General features: G+C 37.4%; 1 protein-coding gene across 6 annotated transcripts in view; it reads left to right on the forward strand.

Annotated features, from left to right (window-relative positions):
• Positions 1 to 2,945: 2,945 nt before the first annotated feature.
• LLGL2 (LLGL scribble cell polarity complex component 2) overlaps positions 2,946 to 16,560 on the forward strand; it is an 80,326-nt gene continuing 66,711 nt past the window's right edge. The window contains exons 1-2 of one of the 6 annotated variants that reach the window (XM_087887183.1): positions 2,946 to 3,109; positions 16,256 to 16,359. In XM_087887183.1, coding sequence (XP_087743309.1) covers positions 16,285 to 16,359 — 75 coding nt within the window. In that variant the 5' untranslated portion in view covers positions 2,946 to 3,109; positions 16,256 to 16,284. Of the gene's footprint in view, positions 3,110 to 3,181; positions 3,475 to 3,550; positions 3,885 to 16,255; positions 16,360 to 16,560 lie in introns of those variants that run through there. The other 5 variants (XM_060691036.2, XM_060691035.2, XM_087887184.1 and 2 more) reach the window with 5 other exon arrangements.

Genomic DNA, 16,560 nt, shown 5'->3' on the forward strand with positions numbered 1-16,560 from the left:
CTTAACCACACTGATTCACTGAACAACTATGGCAAGAAAGGTTGTAAAATGGCACAAAACTCACTTAACAACTCAGCAACAGAAATTTTGGGCTCAATCGTGGTCGTAAGTCGACTACGTATACAGAATCCTGAGAATATGAACTTTAGAACTGAAAAGATGGGTATTACAAGATTTATTCAGCCTATTGCTGAATAAATCCAGATGGGTTGGAAAGCATCTAGTTGGAGATACTTCCGTATTTTTTGGTGTATAAGATGCACTTCCCCCCGCTCACCCAAAAGTGGGTGGAAATGTCTATGCGTCTTATAGAGCTAATGTTGCCGAAGCCCCGCCCACCCGCCGGCCTCCACTCTTCAGCCTCTGCCTGCCAGCAATTTGCCTCCTTGCAGCAAACAGTCTGGCCAGCTTCAGCACAGCCTGATTCAGCACGAGCAGCCGATTAGCGATTGGATCAGCTTCCCGGAATACCACCAATCAGCTATTCCAGGCTGCGGGGATCAGAGCTGCCTCGCGCACCCCATTTTGGCCTATGCTCGTCCCGTTTTAGGCCTCCATGCGCCCCAATTTCAGCCCATTCCAGGCAGTGGGCATAGGCGGTGGAGATCCCTGCTGCATGGAACAGGCTGAAAACGCGCCAAAAATGGGCTGTGCAGACAGCACAGCTATCAGCGGCAGCGATGGGCGGTGACAGCGGCTGATCGGCGGTATTCAGGGAAGCCGATCCAACTGCCAAATCAGTTGCTCATGCTAAATCAGGCTGTGCTGAAGCTGACCAGGCTGTTTGCTGTTTGCTGCAAGGTGGCAAATTGCTGGGAGGCAGAGGCAGATTTTTTTTCTTGTTTTCCGTCCTAAAAGCTAGGTGTGCCTTATAGTCTAGAGCATTTTATAATCCAAAAAATACGGTATTTTTACGGGTGACGTCATGATGTGCTAAAAAACACAAAGACCAAAAGGGGGAATGGTTAGGATGATTAACTTGCATCAAATGTCTATAGCGCTTTGAGGTATGTAATTTTATACATTCAGACAGTCTTTAATTTACGACCAGTTACTTAGCGTTTGAAGTTCTGATGGAGTTACCTGGGGGGTACCAGTACTTACAACCCAGATTCAAAGTTCTGACAGTTGCCCCTTCCCCTACAGTCACATGATCACACTTTTGGCATTCGGGCATGATTGGCTGATCAGCTTTGCATGATTCAGAAAAATCAGTAAATCCATCTTGTTGACTTGAGGACTTCACGGCAGTGTGACAGTGCAAATAATATTGCTAGTTTCTGGGCAAGATCTGTTTAAATTGTATATATTTTAATCTTGTATTTTAAATTTTATGTCATATAGTATGCTTTATTTTAATTGTGATGCTTCTAACACAAACAAACAGCAATACTGTATGTCTTGGAAGAATATCAAGTGCCAGATAGTGTGCTTTGTATCGTAAATTTCCGCAGAAGGAATGGGAACAATGAGCGTGATTATTTACTGTAATGCAAAACTAGAAATAGTAACATTAGGAAATACTGTTTAAAATATAGAACACAGTATTCAAAATGTTACTCCATGACTTACTAATCACATAAAAAAAAAAACACACACACAGTCACAACTCCTAGGCATTGATTTAAACAAATAAGGTCTTCATTTTTGAAGACTTGGAGTCTGGCCCTAAACACAGCAATCTAGTTATTACTTCTGACTAGATAAAGCTATAATTTTTAAAATCATAAATGTTGATGAAGCCACAGTTGTCTGCATTCCCTCAACACATTAAATTATAATATGCTTGATTTGATTTGATATAGCTGATATATAAACTGAGTCCACTGTTTGCTGTTTCCTGGTAGTTTTATCCCACCAGTGTCCTGTGCATTTTAAACCCTGTGTCAACTCGAGGTCTTAAGGTCTAGTCAAGGTTGGTTCCTATCTTTGCTTCTGAACTAGACAATAACACAGCCAGTATTCTCAGCATCTGCAAGCAGCATCAAATCAGAAATACGTAATTGAAAGGGTATTGTAAAAAATTATGAAATATGAGAGCCAATTTAGTGTAGTGCTTGAAGAAGCTGGCCTAGAAACCAGGAGTTTAGACCTTCCTTAGGAAGAAAGCTGGATAGGTGACCAGTCCCTTTCTCTTCCAGCCCACTTATAGGATTTTCACCTATAGGAAAATAGGTAGGAGTATTATATACCTGGTTTCCCTCAAAATAAGACTGACTCATATTTTTTTGAACCCTGAAATAAATGCTTGGCCTTTTTGCCATGTGCTCAAAAGCCTAATTGGGCTTATTATCGGGGGATGTCTTATTTTGGGGGAAACGGTACATTCACCCCATACATTTTTCTATAGGCATACACACATGCAAATAAAAACCTCATAGCGATGGCTCCCTATTTTGCCAGATAACCATGGCATGTAAATGAAAATAGACACATCAATTCAAGGAAAATCAATTAAGGACCATCAATTCTATCTTGATATTCTTAACCATGAGTGGCCAGGAAGAGCCCAATAGATCAATATTTATTGCCTTTATTACACAGACGGGGAGAGGCCGAACACTAGCCAAAACTCAAGACGGGTGGCCTTGTTAACTAAAGCTAAACTGGGGAATGCGAATGAAAATGCCAGTTTCGAGGAATAAAGCCCGATTTCATCCTTTCGCTGCCGCGTACGTACTTAAACAAGGGCAAAGAGGCCATGCATTATTTCTCCTCCGGAATCTACGGCTCCTTGCTTACAAATCGCGGGTCGGCTTCACCTGAAGCGCTTGAAAGCGGCAACCGAAAATTTTGGACGGAAAGAAATGCCAATTTGACCAAATTGGAGACCCGCTTTTCAAAGCAGTTCGATTCAGAACGGAAAGAGCCCAGCGCTGCCAGCGCGACTCCGCATTCTAGAACTCGCCGTCAGTGACCTCACTGACTAAGAACCTCCCGGGTTTTGCGTTCAATGCCCCCTTTTGTACCCGGCTGCTAACACACCGTCTGCTCTACCGGAAAAAGGTACGCCCAGGACGCGGCGGATGTGGGGCGTGGTCAAGGCTCATTACAAAAAAAAAAAAAAAAAAAAAAGCCATTCAGAAACCAGATCGAATGATAGCCTAAGGTACTCTCGGCGCGTTGATTTCCACCCCCTCTCCACCCCACCCTACCCCCACCTCCGCGGCCGACCTTGATCTTTTTCCATTGGTTGCAGGCAAAGAGAGAAGAAGGCTCTCGCCGCTTCCTGATTGGCCGGGATAGTTAAACAAAAAAAAAAAGAAAAAAAAAGAAAAAAAAAAAAGAAAGAAAAGCGGTGAGCGAAATTAATTATTCACGAGCCGCGTCGGGAGTTGAAAGAAAGGCGGCGGGGAGAACCACGCCCCTCCGGTCTCATTTACATACGGGTAAGGCACGCCCCTCCCGGAGGTATCCAGGAAGGAGGCAGGCGGCCGCGGCGGCGCGAGGAGGAGTTGTGTGGTTGCTTGCAGGGTAGGTGGGCTTAGCGCCAGTCCTCCCGTGGAGCGGGCGGGTGGGTGAGTGGGTGGGGTGCGCGCGCGCGGCCTGTGGGGTGGGGGTGAGGGTTGGGCGGGTCGCCCGTTTCGGGGAGCGGAGCGGCGAGGGGAGGGGAGTGGAAAGGGGCCGGCAGGTGAAAAGGCTCCTCGGAGGGATGGTGGGGGGGGGGTGAGTGGGGAGAAGGAAAGAAAGGAAGCGAAGGGGCTCGCTTGGACGGATGTGTGTGTGTGTGTGGGGGGGGAGTGGCGCTGAAGGGTGGACTCCGTGCCGAAAAGATGTAGCTGGGCTCCGCTGAGGTGGGGAGGGAAAGCGGTGGTGACTTAACAACTTCCAAGTCGGTCGGTCTCTGCGTGCCGCGCTCTGCCCGGGCTTCAGAAATAGGCGCGGTAAGTGTTGGTGGGGGAAAACGGGGTGGAGGCTGGCAGAGGGAAAGAGACTTGTAGGTATCGGGGCAGGGTGTTTCCGATGCGGGCGGGAGCCCATAGAGATGATTTAGCGGATGAATCGGGTGCCTTAAAATTGGAATGGGCTTTGGCGAGGGTATGTGGTGGGGTGATTTGGGGGGTGGCCCCAAATAAGCCGTCCGGAGTTGCCTTTGCATTGCGAGCTGGGCGGTGTATTTAATATGATTTAATTACATTTATTTATTTATTATGTTATTAAATAACATTTAATATGAATAAATAGATCTCTTACAAGCCCAGTGGGAGAGGTGTGAAAACTCGTACTAGATTAAACTTTGCAGGATCCTTGGCCGTCATAAAGACTTTGGTTCTGGGCACTCTCGCCTCTTTCAACGCGTGGAATAAGGAAGGTGGATGGTATTTCAGGAATGCTTTAACTTGAAACTAGTTGTCTTACAGGTGGAGACCGTAGGCTAAAAAAAAGCAAACAATGAGCTCCTAAGTATTATGTGGTTTTTTTTAAAGGGGGGGGGGGTTGCTTTTCTCCTGTTACTACCTGTTTTCAGGTGATTCTTATAAGTGCTGCCCAGATAATTCTTGCTTTCTGTTTTGAGAGTTGAGAGTATCTGCTCTTGGTGTAGAGAGCTATATTTCATAGAATAAACATACCGAAGGAAAACAAGGAAACCTAAAGGAAAAAAAAAAGCCAGATCAGTGTAGAGATTGTGGTTTTAATGCAAGCAATCTAGGTTGGAACAAAGCGTTGTCTTGGGGCCAATACATGTGCTTTTTAAATGAGTCTTGTAGACGTATGATAGAGTTTTCTTAAACTGAATATTACATATATGCCACCTTGAGTTATACAAATATAAAGGTGGAATATAAATCTAATAGTAATGTAAAGTTGCCCCATTATTGCCAAGGTTCTATACACTGCATTCAACTGCAGCGTATCTGTTAGGTTTACTGAGTTAGTATATTGGGTAAAGTTAGTATATTGAATGAACCTAGCCAGTTTTAACTGATTTAACAAACCATGTTATATTGGTAGTCCTCGATTTACAACAGTTCATTTAGTGACCGCTTAGTTACAATGGCATTGAACAAAGTGTCTTATGACCTTTTTTCACACTTAATGACAGTTCCTGTATCCCCATATTTACGTGACCGAAATTCATATGCTTGGCAACTGATTCATATTTATGATGGTTGCAGTGTCCCAGGATCATCTGATCAACTTTTGTAACTTTTTTACAAGAAAATTCAATGGGGAAGCCAGATTCCTTTAACAACCGTGTTACTAACACTGCAGTAATTCACTTAACTGTGGCACGAAAGGTCTTAAAATGGGAAAAAAATCACTTAACAAATGTTTCACTTAGCAACAAAACTGGTCTCAATTGTGGTCATAAGTTGAGGACTACATGTAGCCGTATGGGCTTAGTTTCAAAATTAGGTAACTTTTCTTTAAGGATCCAGAATTGGATCACATTTAGACCTATTTGTGAAACTTTGCTTAGAGGCTTGATACAGTGAACGCTTCTGCCAATAAAGTTTAAGAGAAACTGAACCTCCTTTGTAGTCTTTGTCAGTCTGAACTAATAAAATTTCCCACTTAAAGAGATTGGTCTGTTGAGTATCATCTTCTAAGCAAATAAGATAGTGAGTGCCAATTCTGCCTGACCCCCTGTTTGCCAGGAATCTCAGTGACCTGACAATCTACATTTTTCAAAACCATAAAAAGAGTAGCCAATGGCACATTTGAAAAATTAACTGCATTGTAAGCTGGGAAAAGTTGTCCTGTTTCCCCCTCCCCCCTCCAAAAAAAGTGGGCTGATTTAGTAGATACTAGAACCCTTTGAAATACTCCAGTTTATTTTTACATCAAACACAAACATCAAACACAAAAGATATTTATTTACCACTGGGCATTTAGCAGGTTTTTATTTCTGCATTCAAACAATGGTGCATAGACTTATGTATGGGTTTAATTCCCTTATCCAACCCTCTGCCTCTTTTTGCAGACATTTTTCAATGCATAAACTGGTGTGTTTTGTACTTAAAACTGCCTTTGTATATTTATTAAGTTGAGTAGTTGCCTATTCTTGCAGTTTCCTGTGATTAAACATTGGTAAACATGTATGTTTGTTGTTTTACATATTATATGCAGATATTTGGATAATTGTGTTTTTATATGCAGATCAATGACACCTGAATGGAATGCTTAAAATGAATCCAGCCCACAGGGAATAGCAATAGCACTTAGATTTATAAACCACTTCATAATACCTTACAGCCCTCTCTTAAGTGGTTTACAGAATCAGCACATTGCTCTCAAGTCTGGGTCCTCATTTTATTGACCTTGGAAGGTTGAGTCAACCTTGAGTTAGTAAACGTAAATGATAATGTTTGGTTATTCTGCAGCTGGACTCTAGCACCCACACTAGTTTAATAATATTCAGTTGACAATGATCCTCAGAGTATGTTCTTTATAATTGGTGAGTTCGTGGTTTTCCTTGGCAATGTTAGATACTCTCAAATTACTGGACCCCCAAGAGGAGTTACTTAAAAGAATGGGATTAATTTATGGATAAACATATGTAGGATATGAGTTACAGATTGCCTCTTCAGAGAGTTAAATTAGAAATTGCAATATCTCTTGACAACACAGGATGAATGCTACTGTTTTATAAGTTTTCTAGTATAGAGAAGCTACTTATCCTGTTCCTTTATGGGTATTAATACAAGTAGTGTATTAATGGATGGCTTAATATGCCATTTCTGATTCAGCTGCACTGTGGAACTTTTGATCACAGAACAGTCTTTTCATACAGTAAGAAGGCCACATAAAGATTTCTATCAAGAATTGATGAAATAATGTTGATAGATTATCTTTAACCTTTCAGGCCTTTGTGTTTTGTGCCTGTATATAAATATTGCAAGGTGATCTATTTGAAGACTGTTTAAATTATAAATCCTGAGTGATTATTGATCATTATTCTCAAAACATTCTTATTCCAGCAGGCTGGTCTGGCCTAACCTCCCTTTTTAAATGTTTTTAAATTGGTTTTATAATTGGGGTGTTTTAAATCTGGTCAATGTATTTAATGTATTTTAAAGGGTTTTTAACATTTGTATTATGTATATTTTACTTTCTGGCTGTTCACCGCCCTGAGTCCTTCGGGAGTAGGGCGGTATATAAATTTAATTACAAATAAATAAATAAATAAATTATGTTTTTATCCTGTTTTCAAAAAGGAAATAATATGCTGTTTGAAGTTGGTTCTGATTGGAGTGGCCACTATACCCTATAAATAACGAATTTAAAAGGGAAAAAAAATACTATTTGCCTTTGCTTGACACCAGCAAAATTTTTGTGTGACATTTGTTGTTTTAGTTCTTCAGATGGGATTAGCAAATAAATTAGCTATTCAGTACTGTATAAGAAACTGTATACATAGTACAGAAGTGAATGAAAATTGTAGTTTTCAGAATAAAATGAAACTCTTTACAATGGATGATAAATGTGTGGCATAATTTACGTGATATCAAATGATTTACTGTAGAATCATAACATGGTTTGAATCTAAATCTTTTCAGCCTTTGTTGAGAGTCTTGTGATTATTATATTCCTTGTTATCTTGTTATAAAACACTGTAGATGCAATTATGATAGTTAATGTTTATACCTCAAACTCTAAAAGAAAACTTAATGAATGCTTGAGCTGTAAAGGTATTAAACTGCTTATATATTTTATTACTTTTTTCAAGTTACCATAGCTAACTTTTTTCAATGCTAGATTGTCATCTTAGCCATTGAGCTCCTTAATAAATACATGCATCATGCTTAGCCTTAATATGGTATGTTTGATTTTTGCTTAACATGTGTGAACATTATCATTATGCTTTGTAATCCATAATTTTTAATTAGCAAGTTAGATAAATGCAGTCACTAATTCAAACAAACTATGGTTGAAAAAAAGGTCTTAGTGATGTGCGAACCCCGACTATATACCACAACAATGATCTGTTTAATTAAAGTGTCAATATTTGTGTTAATTCAGAGTTTTATAAATGTTGACATAATGCCTTGGGCAATATTTTTCTTTTGTTAATTATATATTAGTAATATATATAGGGTTTGATTTATAAAGATACTGTGGATCTATACATTTGGCAAGAAAGCTAATTTTACAAATATGTTTAATTTACCATATTTTCGTTTCATAATGTTCTATGTGCATATCTATATTTTTAAATGTCCTCAATTAGTTCAACAATTAATATTGTACTTGTGGTGTCATATTGAATCTTGGGCTTTAGTTTGTGCTCATCCTTATTTGATCATTCTGATTTTTGACTGCCAGTCAACCTTTTCTGCTTTTTTGGGGGGGAGGGGGGGTTTCTACTTGCTGTATCATTTCTGTTCAGTTATTTTAAAAATGTTAAAGGAATGAAGTATCTAATATGTTATAGAAATACCATGTAAAAGATTGTTTGGGATTTGTTAGTTATGAGGAATAATAACAGGTTCTCAAATTTCAGTTTTAGTGTAAAGCTTCATAAGTTAAATTAATATTCTGTGCATATTTGGATGACGATCCATTTCAGTGTTTTGTTATGTGACGAACTTGAAATCAGGGTGGTAGTTTCTGAAACTTAAATGATTTTTTTTTTTTAAAAAAAAGCATGATCTAGAAAAACTGGTTTGTGCATATACAGCAGAAGTATTTCCTGGTAGGTGTTGGAGGGTGGGCTATTTGGTTTTTCAAAATCCTAATCTTCCTTACTCAGAAGTAAATTTCACCAAATTTGCTTCTATTTATTTCTTAGTAATTTGTATTGATTCTCTATAATGGTGAAGAAGATTCACACAGACTATATAACATGCTAACTGGTAATTCTCAGTTACATTTGGCGCTGTAATTCTTGGTGCTACACAGGAATATAAAATATGTTGGTTTTAAACATGATTTTTTCAGACTACTACACAAAATGGAAACACATTTTGGAAAGAATAATGACATCTGCATAAAGACATACTTTTCAGAAAACTAAAATGTTGCCGTGGTTTCAAGTAAGCATAATTATTCTGTTTTGAGTTCTATTTATAATTGGCTTAGATTTATACGGAATCTAAACAATATGTATTAATTTCTTTAGGCTTTCATAAAATCTGAGTTTGAGTTTTTAGTTAAAAATAAATATGTAACTGGGAGCTTGGCACAAAGAGAAAGTAATTAAATTTTAGTCCTATAATTGCAGAGATTATTTTAAAATAAATTCACATCATCTTTCTCTTGCTTTATTTTATTGTTTATATCCCGTTTTTATAAATAACTCAAGATGGCAAACATGCCTAAAATTGCATCCTCATATTTTCCTCACAACACCAGTCGTGTAAGGGTTGGGCTGAAAGAGTGTCACTGGCTCAGAGTTACCCCACCAGCTTTGACATCTAAGGCGGAACTACAGCTCACAATCTCCTGGTTTCTAGGCCAGCACCTTAACCGTTTAACCAAATTTATTTAACTCTCCTGTCTGATTTATTTCTGGGAATGTTACATGCAGGCAGAGGTGAAGATTGAGAGTGAGCTGTCTTAATTATGCAAATTGTGTTTCTTTTTAAATGGCATAAAACATTTGTCAGCTGGAAGTTACCAAATAATGCTCCAGTATAAATTAAATAAATATGGAGAAGCTATATATGTTTCTGTGTTCCATATTTTAAAATTTAATGATTGAGCTATGTCCTGGTTTATACATACAAGCAACAATTTATGTAATTTATAATATTTCTATATCCTCGAGCAAAAGAGTTTGGTGACTATAATAAATTTGAATAAAAAAAGAATTTGGTTGATTTTGCTATGTGATGTGTGAATCGTTATGGTTTAGCATGAAGTACAAACTGATTACTGTGATTTGTTTAATCAGTTATTATTAAATAAGACTAAGGGGTTTTGTGTGGAAACATAACCAAAATATGTTCCAACGGGGCCATAGTTTAATTGGGTTTTTTTTTGTGGGCGGGGGTATGTGCAATATTTCCATGTTACCGGTAATTGAACTCCCACATGTGTTTACAAGGTCTGCCATTTTATTGTAAAATCTTGAGGTATTTTTGTCATTAGCAGAGACCTATTTACAATATAGTGAATATTGGACTTGATACAGTACTGTGAGGAGCATGTTCAGTATTGAAACTGAAATGCTTGCATTTGACAAGAAAAAAATTAGAATACTTTATTGAAGTGAATAACTCCATGTCATATATACAGTATAAATGGTCAAAAACTAAAGTAAGGAGATGAATTTGGATATCTTAGTATAATGTGTCTATGGAGATTCTCAGTCACCCAGGTCATGATTGTCCCAAAAGTGCTTTTTCAAAAGGCAACTGTTTCTTTGAAGACAGAAGTCGGAACTGAAGAAGCATCTTGGACGAGAAGCGAAACATCTTCAAGGAAAAACAAAGTCCACTTGCCTTTTGAAAATGCACTTTTGGGACTTAGTATAATGTCTATTAAAGATGGAAACACAATTAGAGATGTTTTAAAACAACTACTTTAGAAAGGTTATTGGTTGTACATGGTCTGTTGCAAAGAACAAGTGTCAAAATAAGTGAAAATGATTTTGTATCATTGCTTGCCTCTGCATACTTTATTTCAGTTTATGGAAATGAGTGTGGATTATATCAGGTGTAGAAGGCACTGGGAATGGATATGATAAAACAAGAACTAGAGTCGAGAATGAATGGGTACTGAATGAACATCGACTGAATAAAAAAGTGAATGGCCTGTGCAAACACATTAGAGTATGCTGAGTTTCTGAGATGCAGATAGAATGCACATCAAAGTGCAGAACAAATAAAGAATATATGAATAGGTTGAATAGAAAGATTATTATGCTAAATAACAATTGCTATCATTAAAGTGAAAACTTTAAAATAGACTCCATAGAAGTAACGTGTCATAAAAATTATTATGTCCTAATTCAGAAAACAAATCTACACTAATGCTTAGTTCTCCCTTTTAGCTCTTAGTCCTATGTTGATATTATGGAAGGTTTTTCCCTTCTATTTTACTCTAGCAAATTGGTTGTCATGTTATTAGTTCTCATGTTATTTTATGTCTTTTCAGCTGCTTTGAACAACTCTTAAATTCATTCAGTAAAAATGTATGTTCTTGGTATGCTCCTGGCTGTGAATTTGGGAGTTGGCTCAATTATGCGTAGCTCTTCTATCAGTCAGGTGCATATCTCTACTTTTTTTTTTAAATTGTATCACTGTAGGAATTGGAGCACATACAGCATTGTTAATTTTTTTTTTAAAACAATATGCAAACTGCGGTGTTAAGATAAAGCCAAATTGAATTCAAAGGACATCACTCTAAGGAGTAAAGAATTAGTTGAAGAATGCCTTTGAAGTGGCAGCATTTCTCTCCCACAATACTATTTAAAAGGAGGAGCAGTCTGCCAAGAAGGACTAGACTGGGTGACCAGACTTTAATCTTCTTAGTGTTGAGGGTATTGCATTGCAGAGAGAAATGTGTGCCCTGTGAACAGAGTAGTGCTCTCTGTATAAATCAAGTTAAACCTATCCTGCTCCTCCTATCCTGCTTTTAAGGGAAATGTGCTTAGGAGTGAACCAGGACATTTTGTTATGCACTGGATTTAACAACCTTGGAAAGCCTTTCTGTTACTTATTCATAATAATGAAGGGCAAAGGTTATTTGTTCAAACAACATCTTTATGAGCTTCTCACTGTGGTTTATTATTTCCACTTTTTTTTTTTTTTGTGCTTGGTACAGAGTTGGACACTGCCCTTCCCATTTGTTTTTCCTTATTGTAATTAAAGGACCTTCTTATTCTATCAAGGTACTACAATACCTGGCTATATTATTTTTACTCAAATTAGTATCTCAATTAGTTGGACTTTAGAAGCTACACAATAATGCAGATCGATGCATATAAACAGTTTGCTGAAGTGGAAGATAATTCCACTTTGTTCAAAGCTAGGTTAGGTTCTAAAACGTTAGTTTAATCCTAAAACAATACACAAGATGTCTAAGAGTCTTCTTAGATTTAGAGAAGAAATAAATTAAGTTAGTTGTAAAAATGAACTGATATTGTTAGGACTCTCATTTTGTCCCTTTACTCCTGTGTAGTGGTGACTACTAAATTAAACTATTCCTTTATGAATTTATGACATGACAAATGGGATGACCTCAGTATTGGTTGGAATGTGAAGACAATGAGCCCACTTGTTTACATAAGCATAAAGTAATGATGTACTTTATGTAATGAAGTAATGAATACTGTAGCTACCACAGTATTCCTGCGCAGTCCAAAAATTTCAAATGGAAGTAACTCAGAATGTTTTTTTAGTTCTCATAGTTTCATAATTAATATAATAGTTTTGTCTGTGCTTAGTTACTAACATTAAACTAAACCCTTTTAGGAATATTTATATTTGAAGTGGTTCTTGCATGGTTTATTTGTACTAGAGTAAAGATTTTATGGAAAACTGCTTCAGTGTGAATAATCTGATTTTAACATTCTCACAAATGTGTCTTAAAATCTCAAACAAATTATATATTAGATTCTTGTAGCGCTCCATATGGTGTTTGCTGCAAAAGACCAACATAGATATTATATTCATATAAAAACAGATTTTCAGAATTCTGTTTTAATTGCCTTTTACAATGTTTGTTTATAGCTTTTATGATTTTATGCCTACTCTACACTGCCCAAAGTTGCTCTGTGAGGAAGATGGGCGGTTTCTAAATGAGATATATAAATATATAAATATATGTAAATAAGAATTAAATTCTACAGCTTTCTTTGTGATCACAGACTATGGTCTCATTCATTTCTTGACAGAAGAACATGTGTTCTTACAAGATTGTTTTGATCTGGGAGATTTTTTTAAAAAATGCATGGAAGAGTTATAGCTCAGTCAAATGCTTTATATGAAGACTTAGTTTCATTATTTTTAGTTTATCATTTAAAATCAAGTTCTTTTGATTAAGATGCATTAGTACTAGATATTGCCACCCAAAGAACAGGTGTATATCTTCAAAGAAATTGGAATGATTTCTATGATGAATGTACATTGGCAACAGTCAATGTTTTGGTGCTAATTGTTTTGATTTAGCTTGAATTTCCATAATCCCCATCAGTACACTTGTGAGAGTTGATGTCCAATATGTCTGAAGGGTATCCAGCTTCGGGGGGGGGGGGGAGTAGCAGACTGCAAAATAAGGCCAAATGTTTGTCTCATTACTTTCTCTAAATAGGGCTCTTCTATTTTGATCAATGAATTGAGAATCCCAGTTGAACTACAAATGTAGTACAAGGAGAAATTTCCTGAGAGAATAATTAACCAGTGTAACAGCTTGCCTTCAGAAGCTGTGGGTGCTCCATCACTAGAGGATTGGACAGCCATTTGTTCGGAATAGTATAGGGCAGTGATAGTGAACCTTTTCGGCACCGGGTGCCTAAACTGGAACGTGCATGCGCACGCATACGTGCGCGCACACTGGAGCACCAGAAATCTGAAGACCAGTAGCCAATGCACATGCATGGCTGGACAGCTGGTCTTTGCGCACACCAGAGCGCCAGAAACCCAAAGACCAGCTGGCTGGCGCGCATGCACGCGCTGGAAACCACAAGAGCAGCTGGCGATGGCATGCGTGCCCACAGAGAGGGCTCTGCATGCCACCTCTGGCACGCGTGCCATAGGTTCGCCATCACAGGCATAGGGTCTCCTGATTGAGCAGGGATTTGGACTAGAAGACCTCCAAGGTCCCTTCCAACTCTGTTATTCTGTATTCTGCAACATCTTTAATCTGAATGCAACACTCTGTGAAGGGGAAGCTGATTCTCGAATGTACACAGATGTATGGCTCAAGGATTTATTTTTGTTTTGCTCAATCCACAACTTGGGGTTTTTTGCCTTTCATCCTGCTACGTATTATATACCAGCACATCTTATGTTTGAGGCGGTAACCTTTGATTTCTCAGCCTTCTTCTTTTATATTGGCCTTCCTTTATGGTCATAAACTTTCCCCAACTTTTTTTTGCAAATGAAGACAAGTGAACTCTGGACTCTAAATTGCACTGATTCAGAATTATTTCTGTTTCTATTTAGTTCATTGTTTATTAGTTTTTCAAGAGATACTCAACATTCTGTATGAAAAGATACAAGTACTCCATACTCCAAGGTGTTGCAATCCTTATTGTTTTGCCTTTTTCTGCTTTGAGCTTTTCTGTGCTTTCATAAAAATAGTTATTAACAAGGCCATATTCCACATTTTGTTACTTTCTTTTCTTAAAGGAAGGTTAGATATATAGTAGTTAGCTGACTAGTTGTAAGCAAAATGAAGATTCATGTATATCACCATTATTTCTTTAAATATTTATAATTGTTTGGAGTTGCATATAATTTTATTTATTATCTTCAACATCTCATTTAAGGAAACCTTGCTTTCTACTTGTTTCTCTTCAGCTGTGGCTGCAACTCTAAAGCATAATTTTAATAGAACTTTATTCCTTCAATTGCAACAGAATTTCACTTAAGGTTTCTAGGCCAAATATAGACAAAACATAAAACTTGGCTGTAGGTCCTCTTTGTCTATACGCCCTAAATTTGATATTCCTTTGCAAAAATAAACACCCATTATAATCTTGCCATCTTCAGCTCAGTCAAGGACATCTTCTGCATAATATCCATTAAAGGGACAAAAATAATTGAAAGGATTTTCATGCAATCTGGTTTTAGGCCTTTGTTCTACATGTAAATTGTTTAGCTTGTACTGATATGATTTACATTGAGGAATAGATTAAAATGCATATATTCTGATGGGTCTTTCAGAGACTTGAATATGCTATTAACCATGATATCCTTCTAATTTACTTGATTGATACAACATTAGAAATGGTATTGTGGATTTTAAATCTTTCTGTGAACCCTTGCTTATATCACTGTAAGGTGGTGTTACAGGTGGTTGTACCATTTGTGGAATAGGCCTTGGCTATGTTAGCATTATCAATTCCAAAGTTTGTGGAATTCCAAAGTCAGTTGAGGTATGTTATACCAAGTATTACATTGATTGCCATCCTTGAGACTAATTCTGTCCTAATCTCAACCAAAGTTTTCTTGGAAGACTACCATTCTCCATTGGAACCTACCATTCATATTTATATCAACTTATGGGCCTAGTTTGTGGGACCTTTGTGAGACCAATCAGTTTGATTGGTGTCCAATAGATGCTAGGTTGACTGACATATGCATCTTTTGAAGACCCATTTGTTTTGTTCTATTTTTTTCTGAAGTAATAGTTGGTCTTTTAAATTGGCTCAGAACAAGTTAGTCTCCTGATAAGTAGAACCAGTTAACGGAATAGTGTTTGCTATAGTCTTATGGCAGCACAGTTGATATGGTACATAGTTAGGCTTTTTAAAATGAGATTGTGTGTGTATGCATACAATTCCCACAATTAATTTCAAGTGTCTATGTGTTGCTTTACGCATTACAGCCCCAAATGGCGTACAGTAAAATATCATACTAGAAGATGTTCTCTAAGGACATGGTTTTTTTAAATTCCCAGAAATATTTTGTAATAAATCAATTCTAATGAAGAAATGCCAAGTCAGGATAATATATTCTCAGCTCTTTAAACTGGATTCTTGATTTAGATTACAGTGATGGGTAATATGAACAAAGGAGAAATATCCTCATAATAACATAACACATAAAATGTATATTTGCACACGTGACATTATTTTAATACGTTTATTAACAACTGGAGGTATCTTTATTACACTTATGGGAAGGCTAAGCTCCTTATTTTTCTTTCTCCCATATTCAATGAGCTTGATTTTGCTATGGCAGAAGATATTAGTACTAATTACCATTCTGGAATAATGAAGACCCTTTAAATAATCTGCTGGAGTCTTACCTAAACCTCTGATGTGTAGTGTAATCTCTTTTTTGCTAGTTTAAAGAGGCAAGATGCCTACTTTTCGTTCTGTGGGATTCTTAGTGCTCCCTAAACTTGGTTTTTGTTTTTTTGCTTGCAGACAATTCATTAGACAATTGGGTAACAACATCAATAATACTGAGTATCGGTTTTGCTACCTACACTCCCTTGCACTGATGATGCTACCTGTTTGGGTGATGAGAAAAGTCTGCAAGCAAACAATCAAGCTCAGAGAGCATCAAGAACTCCACAGTTTAATCCTGAGCTGCAGATATTATTTTCTACAGAATTTTCACTTTTATTTCTATCTAAGCACATTGTATGTAGCTGATATCCAAGTGTCTTTACAGATACTTTTTCTTCTCCACAGCTTTTGGTGCCTGACAATTAAAGAAGAAAATGAGAAGATTTCTGAGGCCGGGACATGATGCCGTAAGAGAGAGGCTCAAGCGTGACCTTTTCCAGTTTAACAAGGTATATTGTAGGGCTTGAATAAGATCTAAGAGGAAACAAATACAGAACCTTTCCACATTTTATGTTCCGTTGCTGATTCGGGTGAATTGAGGGATGGAAGAGATGGTTCTCTTTAATCCTATGACTTTTCCAAATGCCGCTTGCCCATAGTTATACTTAATTTTTGGCTTTGAACATAGCATGAAGCACAAAAGTATCTGA

The sequence above is a fragment of the Pantherophis guttatus genome, chromosome 2, assembly GCF_059756535.1.
Source record: "Pantherophis guttatus breed Tessera chromosome 2, ASM5975653v1, whole genome shotgun sequence".
Classification (NCBI taxonomy): Eukaryota; Metazoa; Chordata; class Lepidosauria; order Squamata; family Colubridae; genus Pantherophis; species Pantherophis guttatus.